This window comes from Coregonus lavaretus (genome assembly GCF_964263955.1).
Source record: "Coregonus lavaretus genome assembly, contig: HAP1_SCAFFOLD_564, whole genome shotgun sequence".
Taxonomy (NCBI): Eukaryota; Metazoa; Chordata; class Actinopteri; order Salmoniformes; family Salmonidae; genus Coregonus; species Coregonus lavaretus.
In genome coordinates, this window is record NW_028165848.1 from 62,501 (window position 1) to 87,500 (window position 25,000).

General features: G+C 41.8%; 2 protein-coding genes across 2 annotated transcripts in view; both read left to right on the plus strand.

Moving 5' to 3' along the window:
* The window catches only part of LOC311115365 (uncharacterized protein), a 39,800-nt gene extending 24,729 nt beyond the window's left edge, over window positions 1-15,071 (plus strand). The window contains exons 8-17 of the mRNA XM_084190548.1: window positions 1,743-1,809; window positions 1,975-3,775; window positions 4,110-4,283; window positions 5,590-5,763; window positions 7,494-7,667; window positions 9,521-9,694; window positions 10,687-10,860; window positions 12,638-12,848; window positions 14,074-14,134; window positions 14,533-15,071. Of these exons, the coding sequence (XP_084046674.1) occupies window positions 1,743-1,809; window positions 1,975-3,775; window positions 4,110-4,283; window positions 5,590-5,763; window positions 7,494-7,667; window positions 9,521-9,694; window positions 10,687-10,860; window positions 12,638-12,848; window positions 14,074-14,134; window positions 14,533-15,056 (3,534 nt within the window). The 3' untranslated portion in view covers window positions 15,057-15,071. The remainder of the gene's footprint in view (window positions 1-1,742; window positions 1,810-1,974; window positions 3,776-4,109; window positions 4,284-5,589; window positions 5,764-7,493; window positions 7,668-9,520; window positions 9,695-10,686; window positions 10,861-12,637; window positions 12,849-14,073; window positions 14,135-14,532) is intronic.
* The window catches only part of LOC311115369 (NLR family CARD domain-containing protein 3-like), a gene marked incomplete at its 3' end in the record, with an annotated part of 123,064 nt that overhangs the window by 52,776 nt on the left and 45,288 nt on the right, over window positions 1-25,000 (plus strand). The window lies entirely within an intron of this gene.

Genomic DNA, 25,000 nt, shown 5'->3' on the forward strand with positions numbered 1-25,000 from the left:
TGCTATGGCATCTTCTGTTTGGGTGTCTCAGGTCAGGTCTGAGCCATGATAAGAATGTGTCTCTGTGTCTATTTCCAGCCCTGCCATTTCTACCTGTCCTGATCTAGTGTTTCACCCCTGACCTCCTCACACCGTCTCACTGTCCATGTCTGCTTTTAGCTCCCACCTCTACTTCACTGTGTTATAATGGACCTTATGCTTGTTATGTCACCTCTGGAACCAGTTATTAAACATACTGACCTTTCTGACCCTATCCCATGGCCCTACTTTCTACAACTGAGCATTTAGATTCCTCTATGAGTTTTGTTTAGTGTCCATTTACTTATCTATGTATTTGTTGTATATTGGGGTTGTGCCGCAGAGCATCATGGGGGTTTGTATGTGTTGAGATGATCACGTTCCAGATAAATGGTTGAACTGATTCCTGTCTCCCGTCTCATCATTATTGAATTGTTATACAGACGTGGTTATGAAACCCACGAGACATAACAACAGATTGGTGATGAGTAAGTCTGAATCTACAGGAACTATTCTGTCTGGAAGAAGTGGGTTTTTACAACTGTTTAAAACTGTTATTTTCTGTGATACAGTCTAGGCTAATGTTAGCACAGTGTATTGATAGCAGAGGCAAGTGCATAGTCGAGCTAGCTAAGAAAGAGAGTTAACATCGTCATGGACGGCAGAAAAGGACTCGAGACATACGTCGAAGCAGGAAAACAAAATGATTAAAAGAGAGGACATTTATTCAACTGTGAAGACAAACCTTTTAATTAAAACTGCTAAATGAGCGAACTTAGGAGGAAACGTCAGTGAGTGAAGTGAATGAAGATCACGTGACTGAGGAAAATATTGCTGTGGTTGAGGACAATATTGAAGTGAGTGACAATCAGGAGCTTATTGAGAAACGAACAATTATTGGAATTGATGGAAACATTGGACAGTTTGGTGAAAGTATTGAACAGTGGAGGTCATATACAGAACGGTTTGAATATTTAGTTCTTGTAAATGACATGGATGAGGACAACATTGTGCCTCCATGTTTTAGTGTAATGGGGCCAAAGACATTTAATTTACTAGGCAGCCTGCTACAGCCAGACAGAACAGGTAAGACGACATATGGGGATATTGTGGAGATACTTAAAGGACATTTTTCACCAGAACCACTAGTTAATGCTGAAAGGTTCAGGTTCCACAGGAGACATCAGGAAGAGGGAGAATCAGTAACAATGTTTGCTGCTGTATTAAAGAAACTACCAGAACACTGTGAGTTTAATGCTGTTCTAAATGACATCATTAGAGACAGACTAGTATCTGGGCTACGGAGTGAAGCTACACAAAAGAGACTGTTGACTGAAAGTCATCTGACCTTGGCAAAGGACATTGAAATCAGTGTGTCCATGGAACTAGCTGCTAAAGAGGCTCACCAGTTGAGTTCATCAGGAACTTAGTGGGTTCATCTAACAATCCTAATCACCAGCTGATACATTTTAATCTCATACACAGGGTATACCTTCCACCTAGAAAACATCATTTTATAGAAATCACAACCGCTCCTCTGTGTGATCTATGTAATCAAGGTGCCTTGGGCTCCTTTAATTATATGTACTGGGAGTGACCAGGGGACATGTTTTGGAAAGAGGTATCCTCATACCTTGTTCCCCCAAACTGTTATTACTGAATGATAATTCACCACTGTCATTACAGCAAAGACGTATAATGTTGTCAGGTTGGACAGTAGAAAGAGATCCAGAACACGGCCTGTACTACATCACCTGAGTCAACCCAATAAAACAAGAGGCTCTGAAAACAGTAAGACCACTTGCACACGTGGGCCAAGTCAATACCTTAATATGATTTACAGTAGTTAACTACAATATTATGAGATAATAGAAGTTACTGTAGTTGTGGAAGGCCCACTTTTCATCCTGTCAATGAATGTTTCTGATACACATCATTTTCCCTCTTCCCTTGTAGTGGATGACAGCCTGCAGAGAGCTATAGTAAACCATAAAGACAGTCTGAAAAGGAGGTATGAATGTGTGATAGAAGGCATGGAAATAGCAGGGAACCAAACTCCCCTCAACAGGATTTACACAGAGCTCTACATCACCGAGGGAGAGAGTGAAGGGGTTAACAATGAACATGAGGTGTGGCAGCTAGAGACAGCATCCAGGACACCAACCTCACATGACACAGCAATCCACTGCAATTACATCTTTAAACCCTTACCAGGCCAAGAGAGAAGCATCAGAACTGTGCTGACGAAGGGCATCGCTGGCATCGGAAAAACTGTCTCTGTGCAGAAGTTCATCCTAGACTGGGCTGAAGGGAAGGCGAACCAAGATGTGGATATCATATTTGTGCTTCCTTTCCGGGAGCTGAACTTGATTAAAGATCTCCAGTACAGTCTTCTCAGACTTTTAAATGGCTTCCACACAGAACTAGACATAGGCAATGCAAAGAAACTCACTGCCTGTAAAGCTATGTTCATCTTTGATGGTTTGGATGAAAGCAGACTTCCATTGGATTTCCAGCACAATGAAAAGGTGTCTGATGTCTCCCAGACATCGTCTGTCGATGTTCTGCTGACAAACCTCATCAAGGGGAATCTGCTTCCCTCTGCTCTCCTATGGATAACCTCCCGACCAGCAGCAACCAATCAGATCCCCCCTAAGTGTGTTGACCAGGTGACAGAGGTACGAGGGTTCAATGACCCACAGAAGGAGGAGTATTTCAGGAAAAGATTCAGTGATGAGGACCTGGCCAGCAGAATCATCTCACACATAAAGACATCAAGGAGCCTCCACATCATGTGCCACATTCCAGTCTTCTGTTGGATTTCTGCAACAGTCCTTGAACACATGTTGAGTACAGACAAGAGGAGAGAGATGCCCACGACTCTGACTGAGATGTCAATACACTTCCTGCTCATTCAGACCAGCCTGAAGAACCAGAAGTATCATGGAAGAGATGAGATGGATCAACAGGAGCTCATGGAGTCAGATAAGGAAATTCTTCTGAAGCTGGGGAAGCTGGCGTTTGAAAATCTGGAGAAGGGTAATCTCATGTTCTATGAAGAAGACCTGAAAGAGTGTGGCATTGATGTCAAAGAAGCCTCAGTGTACTCAGGAGTGTGCACACAAATCTTTAAAGAAGAGTCTGTGTTATTTCAGAGAGTGGTGTACTGCTTTGTTCATCTGAGCATTCAGGAGTTTCTCTCAGCTGTCTACATGTACCATTGCTACACAACCAAGAACATGGATGCACTGAAGCCCTTCCTCAAGAGAAAGTCTAGAGCTGCATCTGAAAAGCTAACCTTGCATGAGCTGCTGAAGAGTACCGTGGATAAAGCCTTGGAGAGCAAGAACGGACACCTGGACCTCTTTGTCCGCTTCCTTCATGGCATGTCACTGGAGTCCAATCAGAAACTCCTACGAGGTCTGGTGACACAGACAGAAAGCAGTCCAGACAGCGTCCAGGAAACAATCCGATCCCTTAAGGTGATGCAGAGGAAGAACATCTCCCCTGAGAGGTGCATCAATCTCTTCCACTGTCTGATAGAGATGAAAGACCATTCAGTACAGGAGGAAATCCAAGAGTACTTGAGGTCAGAGAAGAGATCCAAAAACCTCACACTTTCTCACTGCTCAGCGCTGGCCTACCTGCTGCAGATATCAGAGGAGGTTCTGGATGTGTTTGACCCGAAGGTATACAAGACATCAGAGGAGGGTCGTAGGAGACTGCTCCCAGCTGTGAGAGGCTGCAGGAAAGCTCTGTAAGTATTCATGGAAATATCCCACACCAAAATACATTGTAGTTACAGCAGCATTTTTATTGGCTGACTGCCTCTGTAAGTACTCATGTGACTATCCCTCAGACCAAACTTTACTGTATGTAAGAACAACAACATTTTCATTGGCTGACTAAACTTTCTATCAGCTGAAAAGTCTTAAAAAAACTGTAATACAAACGGATCAGAAAAGTTGTAGCATTGAGACATCTATACACAGTGTTCACATTATTAGTGCAGGGGTAACAGTGTAAGCAGGAAAAGCTAAATGGAACATTTTAATACAACCTGTCCCTCATGGTATTTACTCTGTTGACAGGCTCACTGGCTGTAAACTCACAGACACATCCTGTGAACCGTTGGCCTCAGCTCTCAGTTCAAACCCCTCAAACCTGAGAGAGCTGGATCTGAGTAACAATGACCTGAAGGATTCAGGAGTGAAGCTGCTCTCTGCTGGACTGGGGAATCCCCACTGTAAACTGGAGACTCTGAGGTCAGTATTCCTGTAGTTGGTCAACAAGTGATAACTGTTCACCAGATCCACATGTGTTTACCAGGCACACATAGTCCACACCATATGTGTTTGAACAGTGAAGCTTACAGTTTTACATTTGGCGCTATGCTCCAGCATTTTGGATTTGAGATAGAATGTTTCATATTAGGCGACAGTACAAAATGTCACCTTTTATTTGAGGATATTTTCATGCATACCTGTTGTACTGTTTAGAAATGAAAGCACTTAATGTATCTAGTTATCCCATTTGAAAAAGTCATAAGTATTTGGACAAATTCATTTAGTCCAAAGTTTAGTATTTGGTCCCATATTCCTTACCCACAGTGATTACATCAAGCTTGTGATTCTACAAACTTGTTGAATGCATTTGCAGTTTGTATTGGTTGTGTTTTGGATGATGTTTTTCCCAATAGAAACTGAATGGTGAATAATTTCCTGTCATTTTGAAGTCATTTCACTTGTATTGTCAGTAAGAATAGAATATGTTTCTGAACACTTCTACATTCATGTGGATGCTACCATGATTATGAATAATCATGAATGAATCGTGAATGATGATGAATGAGAAAGTTACAGAGGAACAAGGATCATACCCCCTCTGTTATTGGTAATGGTGAGAGGTTAGCATGTTTTGTTGTAGCCTCTGTAACTTTCTCATTCATAATTATTCATGATTCATTCATGATTTTTATTAATCATGGCATCATCAGGATTAATTTAGTAGTGTTTAGAAACATGTTATCTACTCACTTAGACAGAAAATTACTCCAGTCATCATCCACCATTCAGTTACTATCGGGCAAAACATAACCCAAAACACAACCAAAACAAACTGCAAATGCAACCAACGAGTTTGGGACCAAATACTCAACTTTTGACTACTTTAATACACTTGAAGTGAATTGGTCAGAATACTTTTGACTTCTTCAAATAGGGGGACTAGATACATAAAGTGCTTTCATTTCAAATGTTAGCTTATCTGTCAAAATAGATATGGTGTGGACTGTATACTCAATACAATCTAAATCTGATACCCCACTGTCTGTCTTTTGACTGATACTGCTTTTTAAACTGGTCTGGTCAGTCTACTCAAATATTTGTACTATATATTTTTCTATCTACAGGCAATACTTTGATAATTTCAAATAATGATACATTCATTTATGAATAGATATGTCAGGTTTCAGGACACTGATATATCTGAATATGTTGAAAAAATATACTGCCACTATTTTCACCACCAAAGAATGGCAGTGTGGTTTTAATATGATTTGACTCTTTGCAGGCTGTCAGGCTGTCTAGTCACAGAGGAAGGCTGTGCTTCTCTGGTCTCAGCTCTGAAGTCAAACCCCTCACACCTGAGAGAGCTGGATCTGAGTAACAATGACCTGAAGGATTCAGGAGTGAAGCCGCTCTCTGCTGGACTGGGGAATCCCCACTGTAAACTGGAGACTCTGAGGTCAGTATTCCTGTAGTTGGTCAACAAGTGATAACTGTTCACCAGATCCACATGTGTTTACCAGGCACACATAGTCCACACCATATGTGTTTGGACAGTGAAGCTTACAGTTTTACATTTGGTGCTGTGCTCCAGCAATTTGGATTTGAGATAGAATGTTTCATATTAGGTGACAGTATATAATGTCACCTTTTATTTGAGGATATTTTCATACATATCTGTGTTACTGTTTAGAAATGAAAGCACTTTATGTGTCTAGTTCTCCCATTTGAAAAGACGTAATAATTTGGACATATTCACTTATATTGTATTAAAGTAGTCATAAGTTTAGTATTTGGTCCCATATTCCTAACCTGCAGTGATTACATCAAGCTTGTGATTCTACAAACTTGTTGAATACATTTGCAGTTTGTTTTGGTTCACACACACTGGACACACTCACACACTGGACACACACACACTGGACACACACACACACACACTTGACACACACGGGACACACACGCACACACATTTGACACACACACACTGGACACTCACACAACCTGGACACACACCTACCGGACGCACACACACACTGGACACACACATTGGACACACAAACAACCTGGACACACACACACACACACACTGGACACACACACACGCTGGACACACACACTGTACACACACACACTGGACACAGGCACACACTGGACACACAAACACACACACACTAGGATTAATTTAGTCAAAAGTTTAGTATTTGGTCCCATATTCCTAACCTGCAGTGATTACATCAAGCTTGTGATTCTACAAACTTGTTGAATGCATTTGCAGTTTGTCTTGGTTGCGTTTTGGATGATGTTTTTCCCAATAGAAACTGAACGGTGAATAATGTCCTGTCATTTTGGAGTCACTTCACTTGTATTGTCAGTAAGAATAGAAGATGTTTCTGAACACTTCTACATTCATGTGGATGCTACCATGACTATGAATAATCATGAATGAATCGTGAATGATGATGAATGAGAAAGTTACAGAGGAACAAGGATCATACCCCCTCTGTTATTGGTAATGGTGAGAGGTTAGCATGTTTTGTTGTAGCCTCTGTAACTTTCTCATTCATAATTGTTCATGATTCATTAATGATTTTTATTAATCATGGCATTATCAGGATTAATTTAGAAGTGTTTAGAAACATGTTATCTACTCACTTAGACAGAAAATTACTCCAGTCATCATCCACCATTCAGTTACTATTGGGCAAAACATAACCCAAAACACAACCAAAACAAACTGCAAATCCAACCAACGAGTTTGGGACCAAATACTAAACTTTTGACTACTTTAATACACTATAAGTGAATTGGTCAGAATACTTATGACTTCTTCAAATGGGGGACTAGATACATAAAGTCATTTCATTTCAAATGTTAGCTTCTCTGTCAAACTAGATATGGTGTGGACTGTATACTCAATACAATCTAAATCTGATACCCCACTGTCTGTCTTTTGACTGATACTGCTTTTTAAACTGGTCTGGTCAGTCTACTCAAATATTTGTACAATACATTTTTCTATCTACAAGCAATAATTTGATAATTTCAAATAATGATACATTCATTTATGAATAGATATGTCAGGTTTCAGGACACTGATATATCTGAATATGTTGAAAAAATATACTGCCACTATTTTCACCACCAAAGAATAGCAGTGTGGTTTTAATATGATTTGACTCTTTGCAGGCTGTCAGGCTGTCTAGTCACAGAGGAAGGCTGTGCTTCTCTGATCTCAGCTCTGAGGTCAAACCCCTCACACCTGAGAGAGCTGGACCTGAGCTACAATCACCCAGGAGACTCAGGAGTCAGACTGCTCTCTGCTGGACTGGAGGATCCCCACTGTGAACTGGAGACTCTGAGGTCAGTATTCCTGTAGTTGGTCAACAAGTGATAACTGTTCACCAGATCCACATGTGTTTACCAGGCACACATAGTCCACACAATATGTGTTTGGACAGTGAAGCTTACAGTTTTTAATTTGGCGCTATGCTCCAGCAATTTGGATTTGAGATAGAATGTTTCATATTAGGTGACAGTATATAATGTCACCTTTTATTTGAGGGTATTTTCATACATATCTGTGTTACTGTTTAGAAATGAAAGCACTTTATGTGTCCAGTTCTCCAATTTGAAAAGACGTAATAATTTGGACATATTCATATATTGTATTAAAGTAGTCATAAGTTTAGTATTTGGTCCCATATTCCTAACCTGCAGTGATTGCATCACGCTTGTGATTCTACAAACTTGTTGAATACATTTGCAGTTTGTTTTGGTTCACACACACTGGACACACTCACACACCGGACGCACACACACACTGGACACACACACACACACACACTTGACACACACGGGACACACACGCACACACATTTGACACACACACACACACTGGACACTCACACAACCTGGACACACACACACCGGACGCACAAACACACTGGACACACATTGGACACACAAACAACCTGGACACACACACACACACACTGGACACACACACACGCTGGACACACACACTGTACACACACACACTGGACACAGGCACACACTGGACACACAAACACACACACTAGGATTAATTTAGTCAAAAGTTTAGTATTTGGTCCAATATTCTTTGCCTGCAGTGATTACATCAAGCTTGTGATTCTACAAACTTCTTGAATACATTTGCAGTTTGTTTTGGTTGTGTTTTGGATGATGTTTTTCCCAATAGAAACTGAATGGTGAATAATGTCCTGTCATTTTGGAGTCACTTCACTTGTATTGTCAGTAAGAATAGAGATGTTTCTGAACACTTCTACATTCATGTGGATGCTACTATGATTATGAATAATCATGAATGAATCGTGAATGATGATGAATGAGAAAGTTACAGAGGAACAAGGATCATACCCCCTCTGTTATTGGTAATGGTGAGAGGTTAGCATGTTTTGTTGTAGCCTCTGTAACTTTCTCATTCATTATTATTCATGATTCATTCATGATTCTTCTTAATCATGTCATCATCAGGATTAATTTAGTAGTGTTTAGAAACATGTTATCTACTCACTTAGACATAAAATTACTCCAGTCATCATCCACCATTCAGTTACTATTGGGCAAAACATAACCCAAAACACAACCAAAACAAACTGAAAATGCAACCAACGAGTTTGGAACAAAATACTAAACTTTGAACAACTTTAATACACTATAAGTGAATTGGTCAGAATACTTATGACTTCTTCAAATAGGGGAGTAGATGGGCAAAGTGCTTTTATTTTTTATAAATGGTGAAACAGATATGTATGAAAATACCCTCAAATAAAAGGTGACATTATATTTTGTCACCTCATATGAAACATTTGATCTCAAATCCAAAATGCTGGAGTATAGAGCCACATTTAAAATGTTAGCTTCACTGTCAAAATAGATATGGTGTGGACTGTATACTCAATACAATCTAAATCTGATACCTCACTGTCTGTCTTTTGACTGATACTGCTTTTTAAACTGCTCTGGTCAGTCTACTCAAATATTTGTACTTTTATATTTGTCTCTCTACAAGCAATACTTTGATAATTTCTAATAATGATACATTAATTTATGAATAGATATGGCAGGTTTCAGGACACTGATATATCTGAATATGTTGAAAAAATATACTGCCACTATTTTCACCACCAAAGAACAGCAGTGTGGTTTTAATATGATTTGACTCTTTGCAGGCTGTCACGCTGTCTAGTCACAGAGGAAGGCTGTGCTTCTCTGGTCTCAGCTCTGAAGTCAAACCCCTCACACCTGAGAGAGCTGGATCTGAGTAACAATGACCTGAAGGATTCAGGAGTGAAGCTGCTCTCTGCTGGACTGGGGAATCCCCACTGTAAACTGGAGACTCTGAGGTCAGTATTCCTGTAGTTGGTCAACAAGTGATAACTGTTCACCAGATCCACATGTGTTTACCAGGCACACATAGTCCACACCATATGTGTTTGGACAGTGAAGCTTACAGTTTTACATTTGGCGCTATGCTCCAGCATTTTGGATTTGAGATATAATGTTTCATATTAGGCAACAGTACAGAATGTCACCTTTTATTAGATGTTAATGGTGAGAGGTTAGCATGTTTTGTTGTAGCCTCTGTAACTTTCTCATTCATTATTATTCATGATTCATTCATGATTTGTCTTAATCATGGCATCATCAGGATTAATTTAGTTATGTTTAGAAACATGTTATCTACTCTCTTAGACAGAAAATTACTCCAGTCATCTTCCACCATTCAGTTACTATTGGGCAAAACATAACCCAAAACACAACCAAAACAAACTGCAAATGCAACCAATGAGTTTGGGACCAAATACTAAACTTTTGACTACTTTAATACACTATAAGTGAAATGGTCAGAATACGTTTGACTTCTTCAAATAGGGGGACTAGATACATAAAGTGCTTTCATTTCTAAATGGTGAAACAGATATGTATGAAAATACCCTCAAATAAAAGGTGACATTATATTTTGTCACCTCATATGAAACATTTGATCTCAAATCCAAAATGCTGGAGTATAGAGCCACATTTAAAATGTTAGCTTCACTGTCAAAATAGATATGGTGTGGACTGTATACTCAATACAATCTAAATCTGATACCTCACTGTCTGTCTTTTGACTGATACTGCTTTTTAAACTGGTCTGGTCAGTCAACTCAAATATTCGTACTATACATTTTTCTCTCTACACACAATATTATCATTTTTTCTAATAATGATGTGTATATATATATGGCAGGTTTCAGGACACTGGTATGAATGAAAATGTTGAAAAAATATATTGCCACTATTTTCACCACCAAAGAATAGCAGTGTGGTTTTAATATGATTTGACTCTTTGCAGGCTGTCAGGCTGTCTAGTCACAGAGGAAGGCTGTGCTTCTCTGGTCTCAGCTCTGAAGTCAAACCCCTCACACCTGAGAGAGCTGGACCTGAGTAACAATGACCTGAAGGATTCAGGAGTGAAGCTGCTCTCTGATGGACTGGAGAATCCCCACTGTCAACTGAAGACTCTGAGGTCAGTATTCCTGTAGTTGGTCAACAAGTGATAACTGTTCACCAGATCCACATGTGTTTACCAGGCACACATAGTCCACACCATATGTGTTTGGACAGTGAAGCTTACAGTTTTTAATTTGGCGCTATGCTCCAGCATTTTGGATTTGAGATAGAATGTTTCATATTAGGTGACAGTATATAATGTCACCTTTTATTTGAGGATATTTTCATACATATCTGTGTTACTGTTTAGAAATGAAAGCACTTTATGTATCTAGTTCTCCCATTTGAAAAAGTTGTAATAATTTGGACATATTCACTTGCACTTGAATGCATTTGCAGTTTGTTTTGGTTCACACACACTGGACACACTCACACACTGGACACACTCACACACTGGACACACACACACACACACACACTTGACACACACTGGACACACACACTGGACACACACACACACACACACTTGACACACACTGGACACACACGCACACACATTTGACACACACACACACTGGACACTCATACAACCTGGACACACACACACACAACCTGGACACACACTTACACACTGGACACACACACACACACGCTGGACACACAAATAACCTGGACACTCACTGGACACACACACACACTGGACACACAAACACACACACTAGGATTAATTTAGTCAAAAGTTTAGTATTTGGTCCCATATTCCTTACCTGCAGTGATTACATCAAGCTTGTGAATCTACAAACGTGTTGAAAACATTTGCAGTTTGTCTTGGTTTTGTTTTGGATGATGTTTTTCCTAATAGAAACTGAATGGTGAATAATTTCCTGTCATTTTGGAGTCACTTCACTTGTATTGTCAGTAAGAATAGAGATGTTTCTGAACACTTCTACATTCATATGGATGCTACTATGATTATGAATAATCATGAATGAATCGTGAATGATGATGAATGAGAAAGTTACAGAGGAACAAGGATCATACCCCCTCTGTTATTGGTAATGGTGAGAGGTTAGCATGTTTTGTTGTAGCCTCTGTAACTTTCTCACTCATTATTATTCATGATTCATTCATGATTTTTCTTAATCATGGCATCATTAGGATTAATTTAGTAGTGTTTAGAAACATGTTATCTACTCACTTAGACAGAAAATTACTCCAGTCATCATCCACCATTCAGTTACTATCGGGCAAAACGTAAACCAAAACGCAACCAAAACAACCTGCAAATGCAACCAACGAGTTTGGGACCAAATACTAAACTTTTGACTACTTTAATACACTATAAGTGCATTGGTCAGAATACTTATGACTTCTTCAAATGGGGGACTAGATACATAAAGTGCTTTCATTTCTAAACGGTGAAACAAATATGTATTAAAATACCCTCAAATAAAAGGTGACATTATATACTGTCACCTCATATGAAACATTTGATCTCAAATCCAAAATGCTGAAGTACAGAGCCACATTTAAAATGTTATCTTCACTGTCAAAATAGATATGGTGTGGACTGTATACTCAATACAATCTAAATCTGATACCTCACTGTCTGTCTTTTGACTGATACTGCTTTTTAAACTGCTCTGGTCAGTCTACTCAAATATTTGTACTATACATCTACAAGCAATACATTGATAATTTGTCATTTATAATAATGATACATTAATTTATGAATAGATATGGCATGTTTCAGGACACTGGTGTATCTGAATATGTTGAAAAAAAATATACTGCCACTATTTTCACCACCAAAGAATAGCAGTGTGGTTTTAATATGATTTGACTCTTTGCAGGCTGTCACGCTGTCTAGTCACAGAGGAAGGCTGTGCTTCTCTGGTCTCAGCTCTGAAGTCAAACCCCTCACACCTGAGAGAGCTGGACCTGAGCTACAATCACCCAGGAGACTCAGGAGTCAGACTGCTCTCTGCTGGACTGGAGGATCCACACTGCAGACTGGAGAAACTCAAGTATGTAGAGGGTTTATGTCAATGTTCATATCAGACATGTTGGAGTTATCAGGCTAGTTAAGACAAACATTCTGACCACCACTTGGACTAAGTTATATAAAGACTGTGTGTGTATGTGTGTCCAGTGTGTGTGTGTCCAGTGTGTGTGTGTGTGTCCTGTGTGTGTGTGTCCAGTGTGTGTGTGTGGGTCCACGTGTATCAGTACACAAACACACTGGACACACACACACACATTGGACACACACTGGACACACACACACTAGACACGCACACACACTGGACACACACACACACACACACACACACACACACACTGGTCACACACACACACACACACTCACACTGGACACACACACATACACTGGACAAACACACACACACACTGGACACATACACACACACACACAAACACACTGGACACACACACACTGGACACACTGGACACACACACACACACACACTGGATACACACTGGACACACACTGGACACACACACACACACAAACAGTGGACACACACATTCACTTGACAAACACACACAAACTGAACACACAAACACACACACACACACTGGACACACACTGGACACAAACAGGACACACACACACTGGACACACACACACACACAGGACACACACACACTGGACACACACACACACTGGACACACACACAAACTGGACACACACACACACTGGACACACACACACACAGGACACACACACACTGGACACACACACACTGGACACACACACACACTGGACACACACACACACACAGGACACACACACACACTGGACACACACACACACACACACACACACTGGACACACACACACTGGACACACACACACACACACACACACACACACACACACACACACACACACTGGACACACACAAACTGGACACACACACACACAAACAGAACACACACACACACACAGACACACACACACACTGGACACACACACTGGACACATACACACACACACAGCCAACATTCTTACCACCGCGTATACAAAGTTATATGCTGAATGTGTGTGTGAGTGTCAAGTGTGTGTGTGTGTGTGTGTGTGTGTGTGTGTGTGTGTGTGTGTGTGTGTGTGTGTGTGTGTGTGTGTGTGTGTGTGTGTGTGTGTGTGTGTGTGTGTGTGTGTGTGTGTGTGTGTGTGTGTGTGTGTGTGTGTGTGTGTGTGTGTGTGTGAGTGTGTGTGTGTGTGTGTGAGTTCAGGTGTATCCCTCAATGACTGTCTGTTCTTCTGCTTACCGCTACAGTGTGGAACATGGTGGAGAGAACACAATGAAACCTGGAGTTAGAAAATGTGAGTGTTGACTGCTGTGAAGAATATGACTAAGAATAAGTCTTCATTCAAGTGAAGTCAAAGTCAAAGACCACCATCATTACTTACTTGGTCATATTAAATATCAGCTGTAGTTCTACAGAAGCACAAATCAGGGACACCAAAGTTTACAAAGAGTTGCTTTGACAATGTGTGTGTCTGTGTATGTGTGTGTGGCGTTTTTGTTGGTGTTACTTTAGAAATGTGTGTGTGTGTTCATGCATGAAGATGTGTGTGTGTTCAGGATGTGTTTCCAGTGTGTGTGTGTGTGTGTTCATGCATACAGGTGTATCTACATTAAATGAATTAGTGAAAAGTGAGTTAACATTCTAATGTGAATGATGATGATTTCTAATATTGTGTCTGGTTTCATCCATCAGATGTCTGTGATCTCACACTGGACCTAAACACAGTAAACAGATTCCTCTCTCTGTCTGAGGAGAACAGAAAGGTGACATGTAGGAGAGAGGAGCAGCCGTATCCTGATCACCCAGAGAGATTTGAGGACTATACACAGGTGCTGTGTAGAGAGGGTCTGACTGGGCGCTGTTACTGGGAGGTAGAGTGGAGTGGGGGAGGGGCTGGTATAGGAGTGACATATAAAGGAATCAGCAGGAGAGGAGGGAGTGATGACTGTAGGATTGGATGGAATGACAAGTCCTGGAGTCTGATCTGCTCTGACAACAGTTACTCTGCCTGTCACAATAATAAGTCCACTACCATAGACGTCCCCTCCTCCAGCTCCCACAGAGTAGGAGTGTATCTGGACTGGCCAGCCGGCACTCTGTCCTTATACAGAGTTTCCTCTGACACACTGACCCACCTGAACACATTCCACTCCACATTCACTGAGCCCCTCTATCCAGGGTTTGGGGTTTATGTTTACTCCTCAGTGTCCCTGTAAATAATAACCATGGTAACACTGACACACACACACACACACACTGTACACACACACACACACAAGACACACACACACACATACACTGGACACACACATACACACACATACACTGGACACACACACACACACTGACACACTGGAACACACACATACTGGACACTCACACACACACACTGGACACACACACACACACATACTGAACACACACACACACACTGGACACACACACTGACACACACTGGACACACAAACACACTTGATACACACACACTGTACACACACACACACACACACACACACACACTGAACAAACACACTGAACACACACACACACACACACACACACCGGACAAACAAACACTGGACACACACACACACACACACACACACACACACACACACACACACACATGACACACATACATTGATCACACACACTGGACAAACACACCCACACACTGGACACTGTACACACATACACACTAGACACACACACACACACTGACACACACACACACACACACACTGACACACACACACACTGGACACACACACACACTGGACACACACACACACACACTGAACAAACACACAGGACAAACACACCCACACACTGGACACTGGACACACACACACTCTGGACACACACACACACTGGACACACACACTGAACACACACACACTGGACACACACACACTGGACACACACACACTGGACACACACACACACACACAGAGGACACACACACACTGGACACACACACACACACACTGGACAAACACACACACACACTGGACACACACACACACACACACACACACACACACAGGACAAACACACACACTGGACACACACACACACACACACACACACACATTGGACACACACAAACACACACACACACACTGGACACACACACATATGCTGGACACACACACACACTCACACTGGAACCACACACATACACACTGGACACACACACACTGGACACACACAAACACACACACACACAGGACACACACACACACACACACACACACACACACACACACTGGACACACACACACCTGACACACACACACACAGGACACACACACACACACACACACACACACACACACACACACACTGGACACACACACACACTGGACACACACACTCACACACACTGGACACACACACAGACACTGGACACACACACATATACACACTTACACACACTCACACACACTGGACACACACACACAAACTGGAGACACACACACTGGACACACACAAACACACGCACACAGTGGACGCACACACTGGACACACACACATACGCTGGACACACACACACTGGACACACACACACACACACACACTCACACTGGACACACACACAGATACACACAGGACACACACACCTGACACAAACACACTCAGGACACACACACTGGACATACACAAACACTGGACACACACACACACTGGACACACACACACACACTGGACACACACACACACACTGGACACACACACACACATACACACTAGACACACACACCTGACACACACACTGGACACAAACACACACACACTGGACACACACACTGGACACACACACACTGGACACACACACACTGGACACACACACACTGGACACACACACACTGGACACACACACACACACACACACACACACACACACACACACTGGACACACACTGGATACACAAACACAATGGACACACACACACTGATCACACACACACACTGAACACACACACGCTGAACACACACACACACACACTGGACACACACACACACTAAACATACACGCTGGATACACACACACACTGAACACACACACACGCTGAACACACACACACACTGGACACACACACACACACACACACACACACACACACACACTGAACACACACACACACACACACACTGGACACACACACACTGGCCACACACACACACACACACACTGGACACGCATCCACACACACACACTGGACACACACACACATACACACACACTGGATTCACACACACACACACACACACACTGGACACACACATCCATACACATTGGACACACACACACTGAACACACACACACACTGGACACACACACACACTGGACAAACACACACAGGACTCACACACACACACACACACACACACACACACACACACACACACACACACACTGGACAGACACACACTGGACACCAACACACTGGAAACACACACACTCACACACTGGAAACACACACACTCACACACTGAACACACACACACACACTGACACTGAACACACACACATACTGGACACACACACATTGAACACACACACACACAGGACACACACACACACACACTCACACTGGACAAACACACACTGGACACACACACACTGGACACACACACACTGGACACACACACACACACACAGAGGACACACACACACTGGACACACACACACACACACTGGACAAACACACACACACACTGGACACACACACACACACACACACACACACACACAGGACAAACACACACACTGGACACACACACACACACACACACACACACACATTGGACACACACAAACACACACACACACACTGGACACACATACATACACTGGACACACACACACACTGGACACACACACTGAACACAACCAGCCCTGCCATTTCTACCTGTCCTGATCTAGTGTTTCACCCCTGACCTCCTCACACCGTCTCACTGTCCATGTCTGCTTTTAGCTCCCACCTCTACTTCACTGTGTTATAATGGACCTTATGCTTGTTATGTCACCTCTGTAACCAGTTATCAAACATACTGACCTTTCTGACCCTATCCCATGGCCCTACTTTCTACAACTGAACATTTAAATTCCTCTATGAGTTTTGTTTAGTGTCCATTTACTTATCTATGTATTTGTTGTATATTGGGGTTGTGCTGCAGAGCATCATGGGGGTTTGTATGTATTGAGATGATCACGTTCCAGATAAATGGTTGAACTGATTCCTGTCTCCTGTCTCATCATTATTGAATTGTTATACAGACGTGGTTATAAAACCCACGAGACATAACAAAAGATTGGTGATGAGTAAGTCTGAATCTACAGGAACTATTCTGTCTGGAAGAAGTGGGTTTTTACAACTGTTTAAAACTGTTATTTTCTGTGGTACAGAATAGGCTAATGTTAGCACAGTGTATTGATAGCAGAGGCAAGTGCATAGTCTAGCTAGCTAAGAAAGAGAGTTAATCAGTGGTGTAAAGTACTTAAGTAAAAATACTTTAAAGTACTACTTAAGTAGTTTTTTGGGGTATCTGTACTTGACTTTACTATTCATATTTTTGACTACTTTTACTTTTACTTCACTACATTCCTAAAGAAAATAATGTATTTTTTACTCCATACATTTTCCCTGACACCCAAAAGTACTCGTTACATTTTGAATGCTTAGCATGACAGGAAATGGTCCAATTCACGCACTTATCAAGAGAACATCCCTACTGCCTCTGATCTGGGGGACTCACTAAACACAAATGCTTTGTTTGTAAATTGTCTGAGTGTTGGAGTGTGCCTCTGGCTGAACGTAAATTTAAAAAACAAGAAAATCGTCTGGTTTGCTTTATGTAAGGTATTTGAAATGATTTATACTTGTACTTTTACTTTTGATACTTTAGTATATTTTAGCAATTACATTTACTTTTGATACTTAAGTATATTTAAACCCAAATACTTTTAGACTTTTACTCAAGTAGTATTTTACTGGGTGACTTTCACTTTTAATTGAGTCATTTTCTGGTAAGGTATCTTTACTTTTACTCAAGTATGACAATTGGGTACTTTTTCCACCACTGGAGTTAACATCGTCATGGACGGCAGAAAAGGACTCGAGACGGATATCGGAGTGGGAAAACAACGTGATTAAAAAGGAGGTATATACAGTGATTAAAGGAAAGGACTTGTATTCAACTTCAAATTCAATTGATTGGACATGATTTGGAAAGGCACACACCTGTCTACATAAGGTCCCACAGTTGACAGTGCATGTCAGAGCAAAAACCAAGCCATGAGGTCGAAGGAATTGTCCGTAGAGCTCCGAGACAGGATTGTGTCGAGGCACAGATCTGGGGAAGGGTACCAAAAAATTTCTGCAGCATTGAAGGTCCCCAAGAACACAGTGGCCTCCATCATGCTTAAAAGGAAGATGTTTGGAACCACCAAGACTCTTCCTAGAGCTGGCCACCCGGCCAAACTGAGCAATCGGGGGAGAAGGGCCTTGGTCAGGGAGGTGACGAAGAACCCGCGAAGAACCCGATGGTCACTCTGACAGAGCTCCAGAGTTCCTCTGTGGATATGGGAGAACCTTCCAGGAGGACATCTCTGCAGCACTCCACCAATCAGGCCTTTATGGTAGAGTGGCCAGACGGAAGCCACTCCTCATTAAAAGGCACATGACAGCCCGCTTGGAGTTTGCCAAAAGGCACCTAAAGTACTCTCAGACAATGAGAAACAAGATTCTCTGGTCTGATGAAACCAAGATTGAACTCTTTGGCTTGAATGCCAAGCGTCACGTCTGGAGGTAACCTGGCACCATCCCTACAGTGAAGCATGGTGGTGGCAGCATGCTGTGTGGATGTTTTTCAGTGGCAGGGACTGGGAGACTAGTCAGAATCGAGGGAAAGATGAACAGAGCAAAGTACAGAGAGATCCTTGATGAAAACCTGCTCCAGAGCGCTCTGGACCTCAGACTGGGGTGAAGGTTCACCTTCCAACAGGACAAGGAGCCTAAGCACACAACCAAGACAATGCAGGAGTTCTAAAAACCCATAACTTTGTCATTATGGGATGTTGTGTGTAGATTGATGAGTAAAAAAAACACAATTTAATCAATTTTAGAATAAGGCTGAAAATGTGGAAAAAGTCAAGGGGTCTGAATACTTTCCGAAAGCACTGTGTAACTATGTGTGCTCGATTGTATACACCTGTCAGTAACGGGTGTGGCTGAAATAGCAGAATCCACTCATTTGAAGAGTGTCCACATACTTGTGTATATTATGTTAATTATTTATGCATAGTCACTTTAACTCTACCCACATGTACATATTACTTCAACTACCTCAACTAGCCGGTGCCCCCGCACATTGACTCTGCACCGGTACCCCCCTGTATATATAGCCTCCCTACTGTTATTTTATTTTACTTCTGCTCTTTTTTTCTCAACACTTTTTTGTTGATGTTTTATTTTACTTTTTTTCTAAAAAAAATAAATGCACTGTTGGTTAAGGGCTGTAATTAAGCATTTCACTGTAATGTCTGCACCTGTTGTATTCGGCGCATGTGGCCAATAAAATTTGATTTGATTTGATTTGATATATAGTGTATTTCCCTGGTATATTACTCATGTCTCACCAGTCCAGTTATGCTGCTCTGGCGCCATCCTGTGGACTGCTGGGAACACAACTTCAACTCCATTACATTCAATGTATCCCACAAAGTGCCACTTGGCTGGACAAAGCAGTCTGAATGGAAATCAGGTCCATATATGAATACAGGCAGACACACAGCCTTACATGTCATATCACTGAGTCTCAGTTTAAATCACGGTTTAAACATAACAAGTCATTGCAAGTGAAAACATTTCTCAATTATGTTTTAGGTTTTATTTATTCACACCAAAGAAAAGAAGTGAAAGACAAAACACTGCAGATAAATAAACAGGTAAAAACGGTGTTCAGGTGAGGCTGGAAGCCCAAAAGGGCTGATATGAAAATAAACAGGTAAAAACGGTGTTCAGGTGAGGATGGAAGCTCAAAAGGGCTGATATGAAAATAAACAGGTAAAAACGGTGTTCAGGTGAGGCTGGAAGCTCAAAAGGGCTGATATGAAAATAAACAGGTAAAAACTGTGTTCAGGTGAGGCTGGAAGCCCAAAAGGGCTGATATGAAAACCACACCACAAATAAAAGTTAAAAACAAAACGTTTGTTCAATCAGTTAAACAAAACATATTAATTTTAATTATACATGATATACAGTGGTTTGCGAAAGTATTCACTCCCCTTGGCATTTTTCCTATTTTGTTGCCTTACAACCTGGAATTAAAATAGATTTTTTGGGTGTTTGTATCAATTGATTTACACAACATGCCTACCACTTTGAAGATGAAAAATATTTTAAAACCACTCAGAGAGGTATTCATCTACAGGACTGAGACACTGGAGAACCACTCAGAGAGGTATTCATCTACAGGACTGAGACACTGTAAAACCACTCAGAGAGGTATTCATCTACAGGACTGAGACACTGTAGAACCACTCAGAGAGGTATTCATCTACAGGACTGAGACACTTTCTCCGTGTATATCAATGATGTCGCTCTTGCTGCTGGTGACTCTCAGATCCACCTCTACGCAGACGACACCATTTTGTATACATCTGGCCCTTCATTGGACACTGTGTTAACAAACCTCCAAACGAGCTTCAATGCCATACAACAATCCTTCAGTAGCCTTCAACTGCTCTTAAACACTAGTAAAACTAAATGCATGCTTTTCAATCGAACGCTGCTAGCACCCGCCCACCCGACTAGAATCACCACTCTCGACGGGTCTGACCTAGAGTATGTGGACAACTACAAATATCTAGGTGTCTGGTTAGACTGTAAACTCAACTTCCAGACTCACATAAAGAATCTCCAATCCAAAGTTAAATCTAGAATCGGCTTCCTATTTCGCAACAAAGCCTCCTTCACTCATGCTGCCAAACATGCCCTCGTAAAACTGACTATCCTACCGATCCTTGACTTCGGCGATGTCATTTACAAAATAGCCTCCAACACTCTACTCAGCAAATTGGATGTAGTCTATCACAGTGCCATCCGTTTTGTCGCCAAAGCCCCATACACTACCCACCACTGTGACCTGTACGCTCTTGTTGGCTGGTCCTCACTACATGTTCGTCGTCAAACCCACTGGCTCCAGGCCATCTATAAATCACTGCTAGGCAAATCCCCGCCTTATCTTAGCTCATTGGTCACCATAGCAGCACCCACCCGTAGTCTGCGCTCCAGCAGGTATATCTCACTGGTCATTCCCAAAGCCAACACCTCCTTTGGCCGCCATTCCTTCCAGTTCTCTGCTGCCAATGACTGGAACGAATTGCAAAAATCTCTGAAGCTGGAGACTCTTATCTCCCTCAATAACTTTAAGCATCAGTTGTCAGAGCACCTTACCGATCACTGCACCTGTACACAGCCCATCTGAAATTAGCCCACCCAACTACCTCATCCCTATATTGTTATTTAATTTGCTCTTTTGCACCCCAGTATCTCTATTTGCACATAATCTCTTGCACATCTAGCATTCCAGTGTTAATACTATTGTAATTATTCTGCACTATAGCCTATTTATTGCCTTACCTCCATAACTTGCTACATTTGCACACACTGTATATATATTTTCTGTTGTATTTCTGACTTTATGTTTTTTTTTTTTACCCCATATGTAACTCTGTGTTGTTTTTATTGCACTACTTTGCTTTATCTTGGCCAGGTCGCAGTTGTAAATGAGAACCTGTTCTCAACTGGCTTACCTGGTTAAATAAAGGTGAAATAAAAATAAATAAAAAATAAACTGTAAAACCACTCAGAGAGGTATTCATCTACAGGACTGGGACACTGTAGAACCACTCAGAGAGGTATTCATCCACAGGACTGGGACACTGTAAAACCACTCAGAGAGGTATTCATCTACAGGACTGAGACACTGTAAAACCACTCAGAGAGGTATTCATCTACAGGACTGAGACACTGTAAAACCACTCAGAGAGGTATTCATCTACAGGACTGAGACACTGTAGAACCACTCAGAGAGGTATTCATCTACAGGACTGGGACACTGTAGAACCACTCAGAGAGGTATTCATCTACAGGACTGGGACACTGTAAAACCAATCAGAGAGGTATTCATCTACAGGACAGAGACACTGTAAAACCACTCAGAGAGGTATTCATCTGCAAGACTAAAACATTGTAAAACCACTCAGAGACGTATTCATCTACAAGATTGAAATATTGTAAAACCACTGAGAGAGGTATTCATCTACAGGACTGGGTGGGTATTATCAGTCTGTTCTGAGTAGAAATGGATATAAACAGTGATTAAAACACAAAAACAGCGAGTTTAGTGCCCAGATTCTGACACTTATCTCCAAGAAGATAATTCCCATTTATAGTTATTTTGATACTACACGCAAAGGGGTTCTTCGTTTGTCCCCATAGGAAAACCCTTTTTTGTTTCAGGTAGAACCCTTGGGTGGTGAAAACGGTTCTACTTAGAACCTTTTAGTGGTGAAAGGGTTCCAATTGTAACAAAAAATGTTTATTTTCAGAGGGTTCACCTACGAGGATAATTGAAGAACCGCTATGGTTCTAGGTAATGCCTTCTTTTCTAAGAGTGTAGTCTGAGCTTAATTTATAGAACATGACTTTTCCTGTTGATTCTTCTGCTCCAAGTCTTTCTCTAGTTCAGAGTTCTTCTGCTTCAAGTCTTCAAAAGTTTTCTCTAGCTCAGAGTTCTTCTGCTTTAAGTCTTCAGAAGTGTTCTCTAGCTCAGAGTTCTTCTGCTTTAAGTCTTCAGAAGTGTTCTCTAGCTCAGAGTTCTTATGCTTCAAGTCCTTAGACGTTTTCTTTAATTCAGTGTTCTCCTGCTTCAAGTCTATATATATGTTTCTGTTCTGTTGCTCTAGCTCATATATCCTCCTCAATAGTTTGTCAGAATCCTCCTCAGCATAATCTTCTTACACTTTAATAACTTGCATCTTCATCTTTTTACAGAAACTCCCCCTTTCCTCCTCCTCCTCCTCCTCCTCCTCCTCCTCCTCCTCCTCCTCCTCCTCCTCCTCCTCCTCCTCCTCAGTGTCCCTTTCCTAAGCATGACACACACAGTTCACAGTTTAGTTTCTCTAACTGAAATACAAAGAAATGGTTTATCAAATAGGAGTATTTATCAAATCGGGGTATTGTCAATGGCATTCAGGAACGTTAAATAACAGAAAATTACCTCTTGAGTTATCTTTGTCTTTCCAGCGTTTCCATGGTTGCCTTTGTGTCCCCCCGTCTCCAGTGACCTCGACCAGGATGTGTGTTTGCATTGTTGGGACGGTGTAGTGTCGCCTGACGTGGCTCTCACAGTAGGAGGCAGTGTAGCTCAAACAGTCTAATGTCTCTTCAAGCCTCTGGGCTGGTTAGTTATCAGTCAGACAGTCTAATGTCTCTTCAAGCCTCTGGGCTGGTTAGATATCAGTCAGACAGTCTAATGTCTCTTCAAGCCTCTGGGCTGGTTAGATATCAGTCAGACAGTCTAATGTCTCTTCAAGCCTCTGGGCTGGTTAGATATCAGTCAGACAGTCTAATGTCTCTTCAAGCCTCTGGGCTGGTTAGATATCAGTCAGACAGTCTAATGTCTCTTCAAGCCTCTGGGCTGGTTAGATATCAGTCAGACAGTCTAATGTCTATTCAAGCCTCTGGGCTGGTTAGATATCATTCAGACAGTCTAATGTCTCTTCAAGCCTCTGGGCTGGTTAGATATCAGTCAGACAGTCTAATGTCTCTTCAAGCCTCTGGGCTGGTTAGATATCAGTCAGACAGTCTAATGTCTCTTCAAGCCTCTGGGCTGGTTAGATATCAGTCAGACAGTCTAATGTCTCTTCAAGCCTCTGGGCTGGTTAGATATCAGTCAGACAGTCTAATGTCTAGTCAAGCCTCTGGGCTGGTTAGATATCATTCAGACAGTCTAATGTCTCTTCAAGCCTCTGGGCTGGTTAGATATCAGTCAGACAGTCTAATGTCTCTTCAAGCCTCTGGGCTGGTTAGATATCAGTCAGACAGTCTAATGTCTCTTCAAGCCTCTGGGCTGGTTAGATATCAGT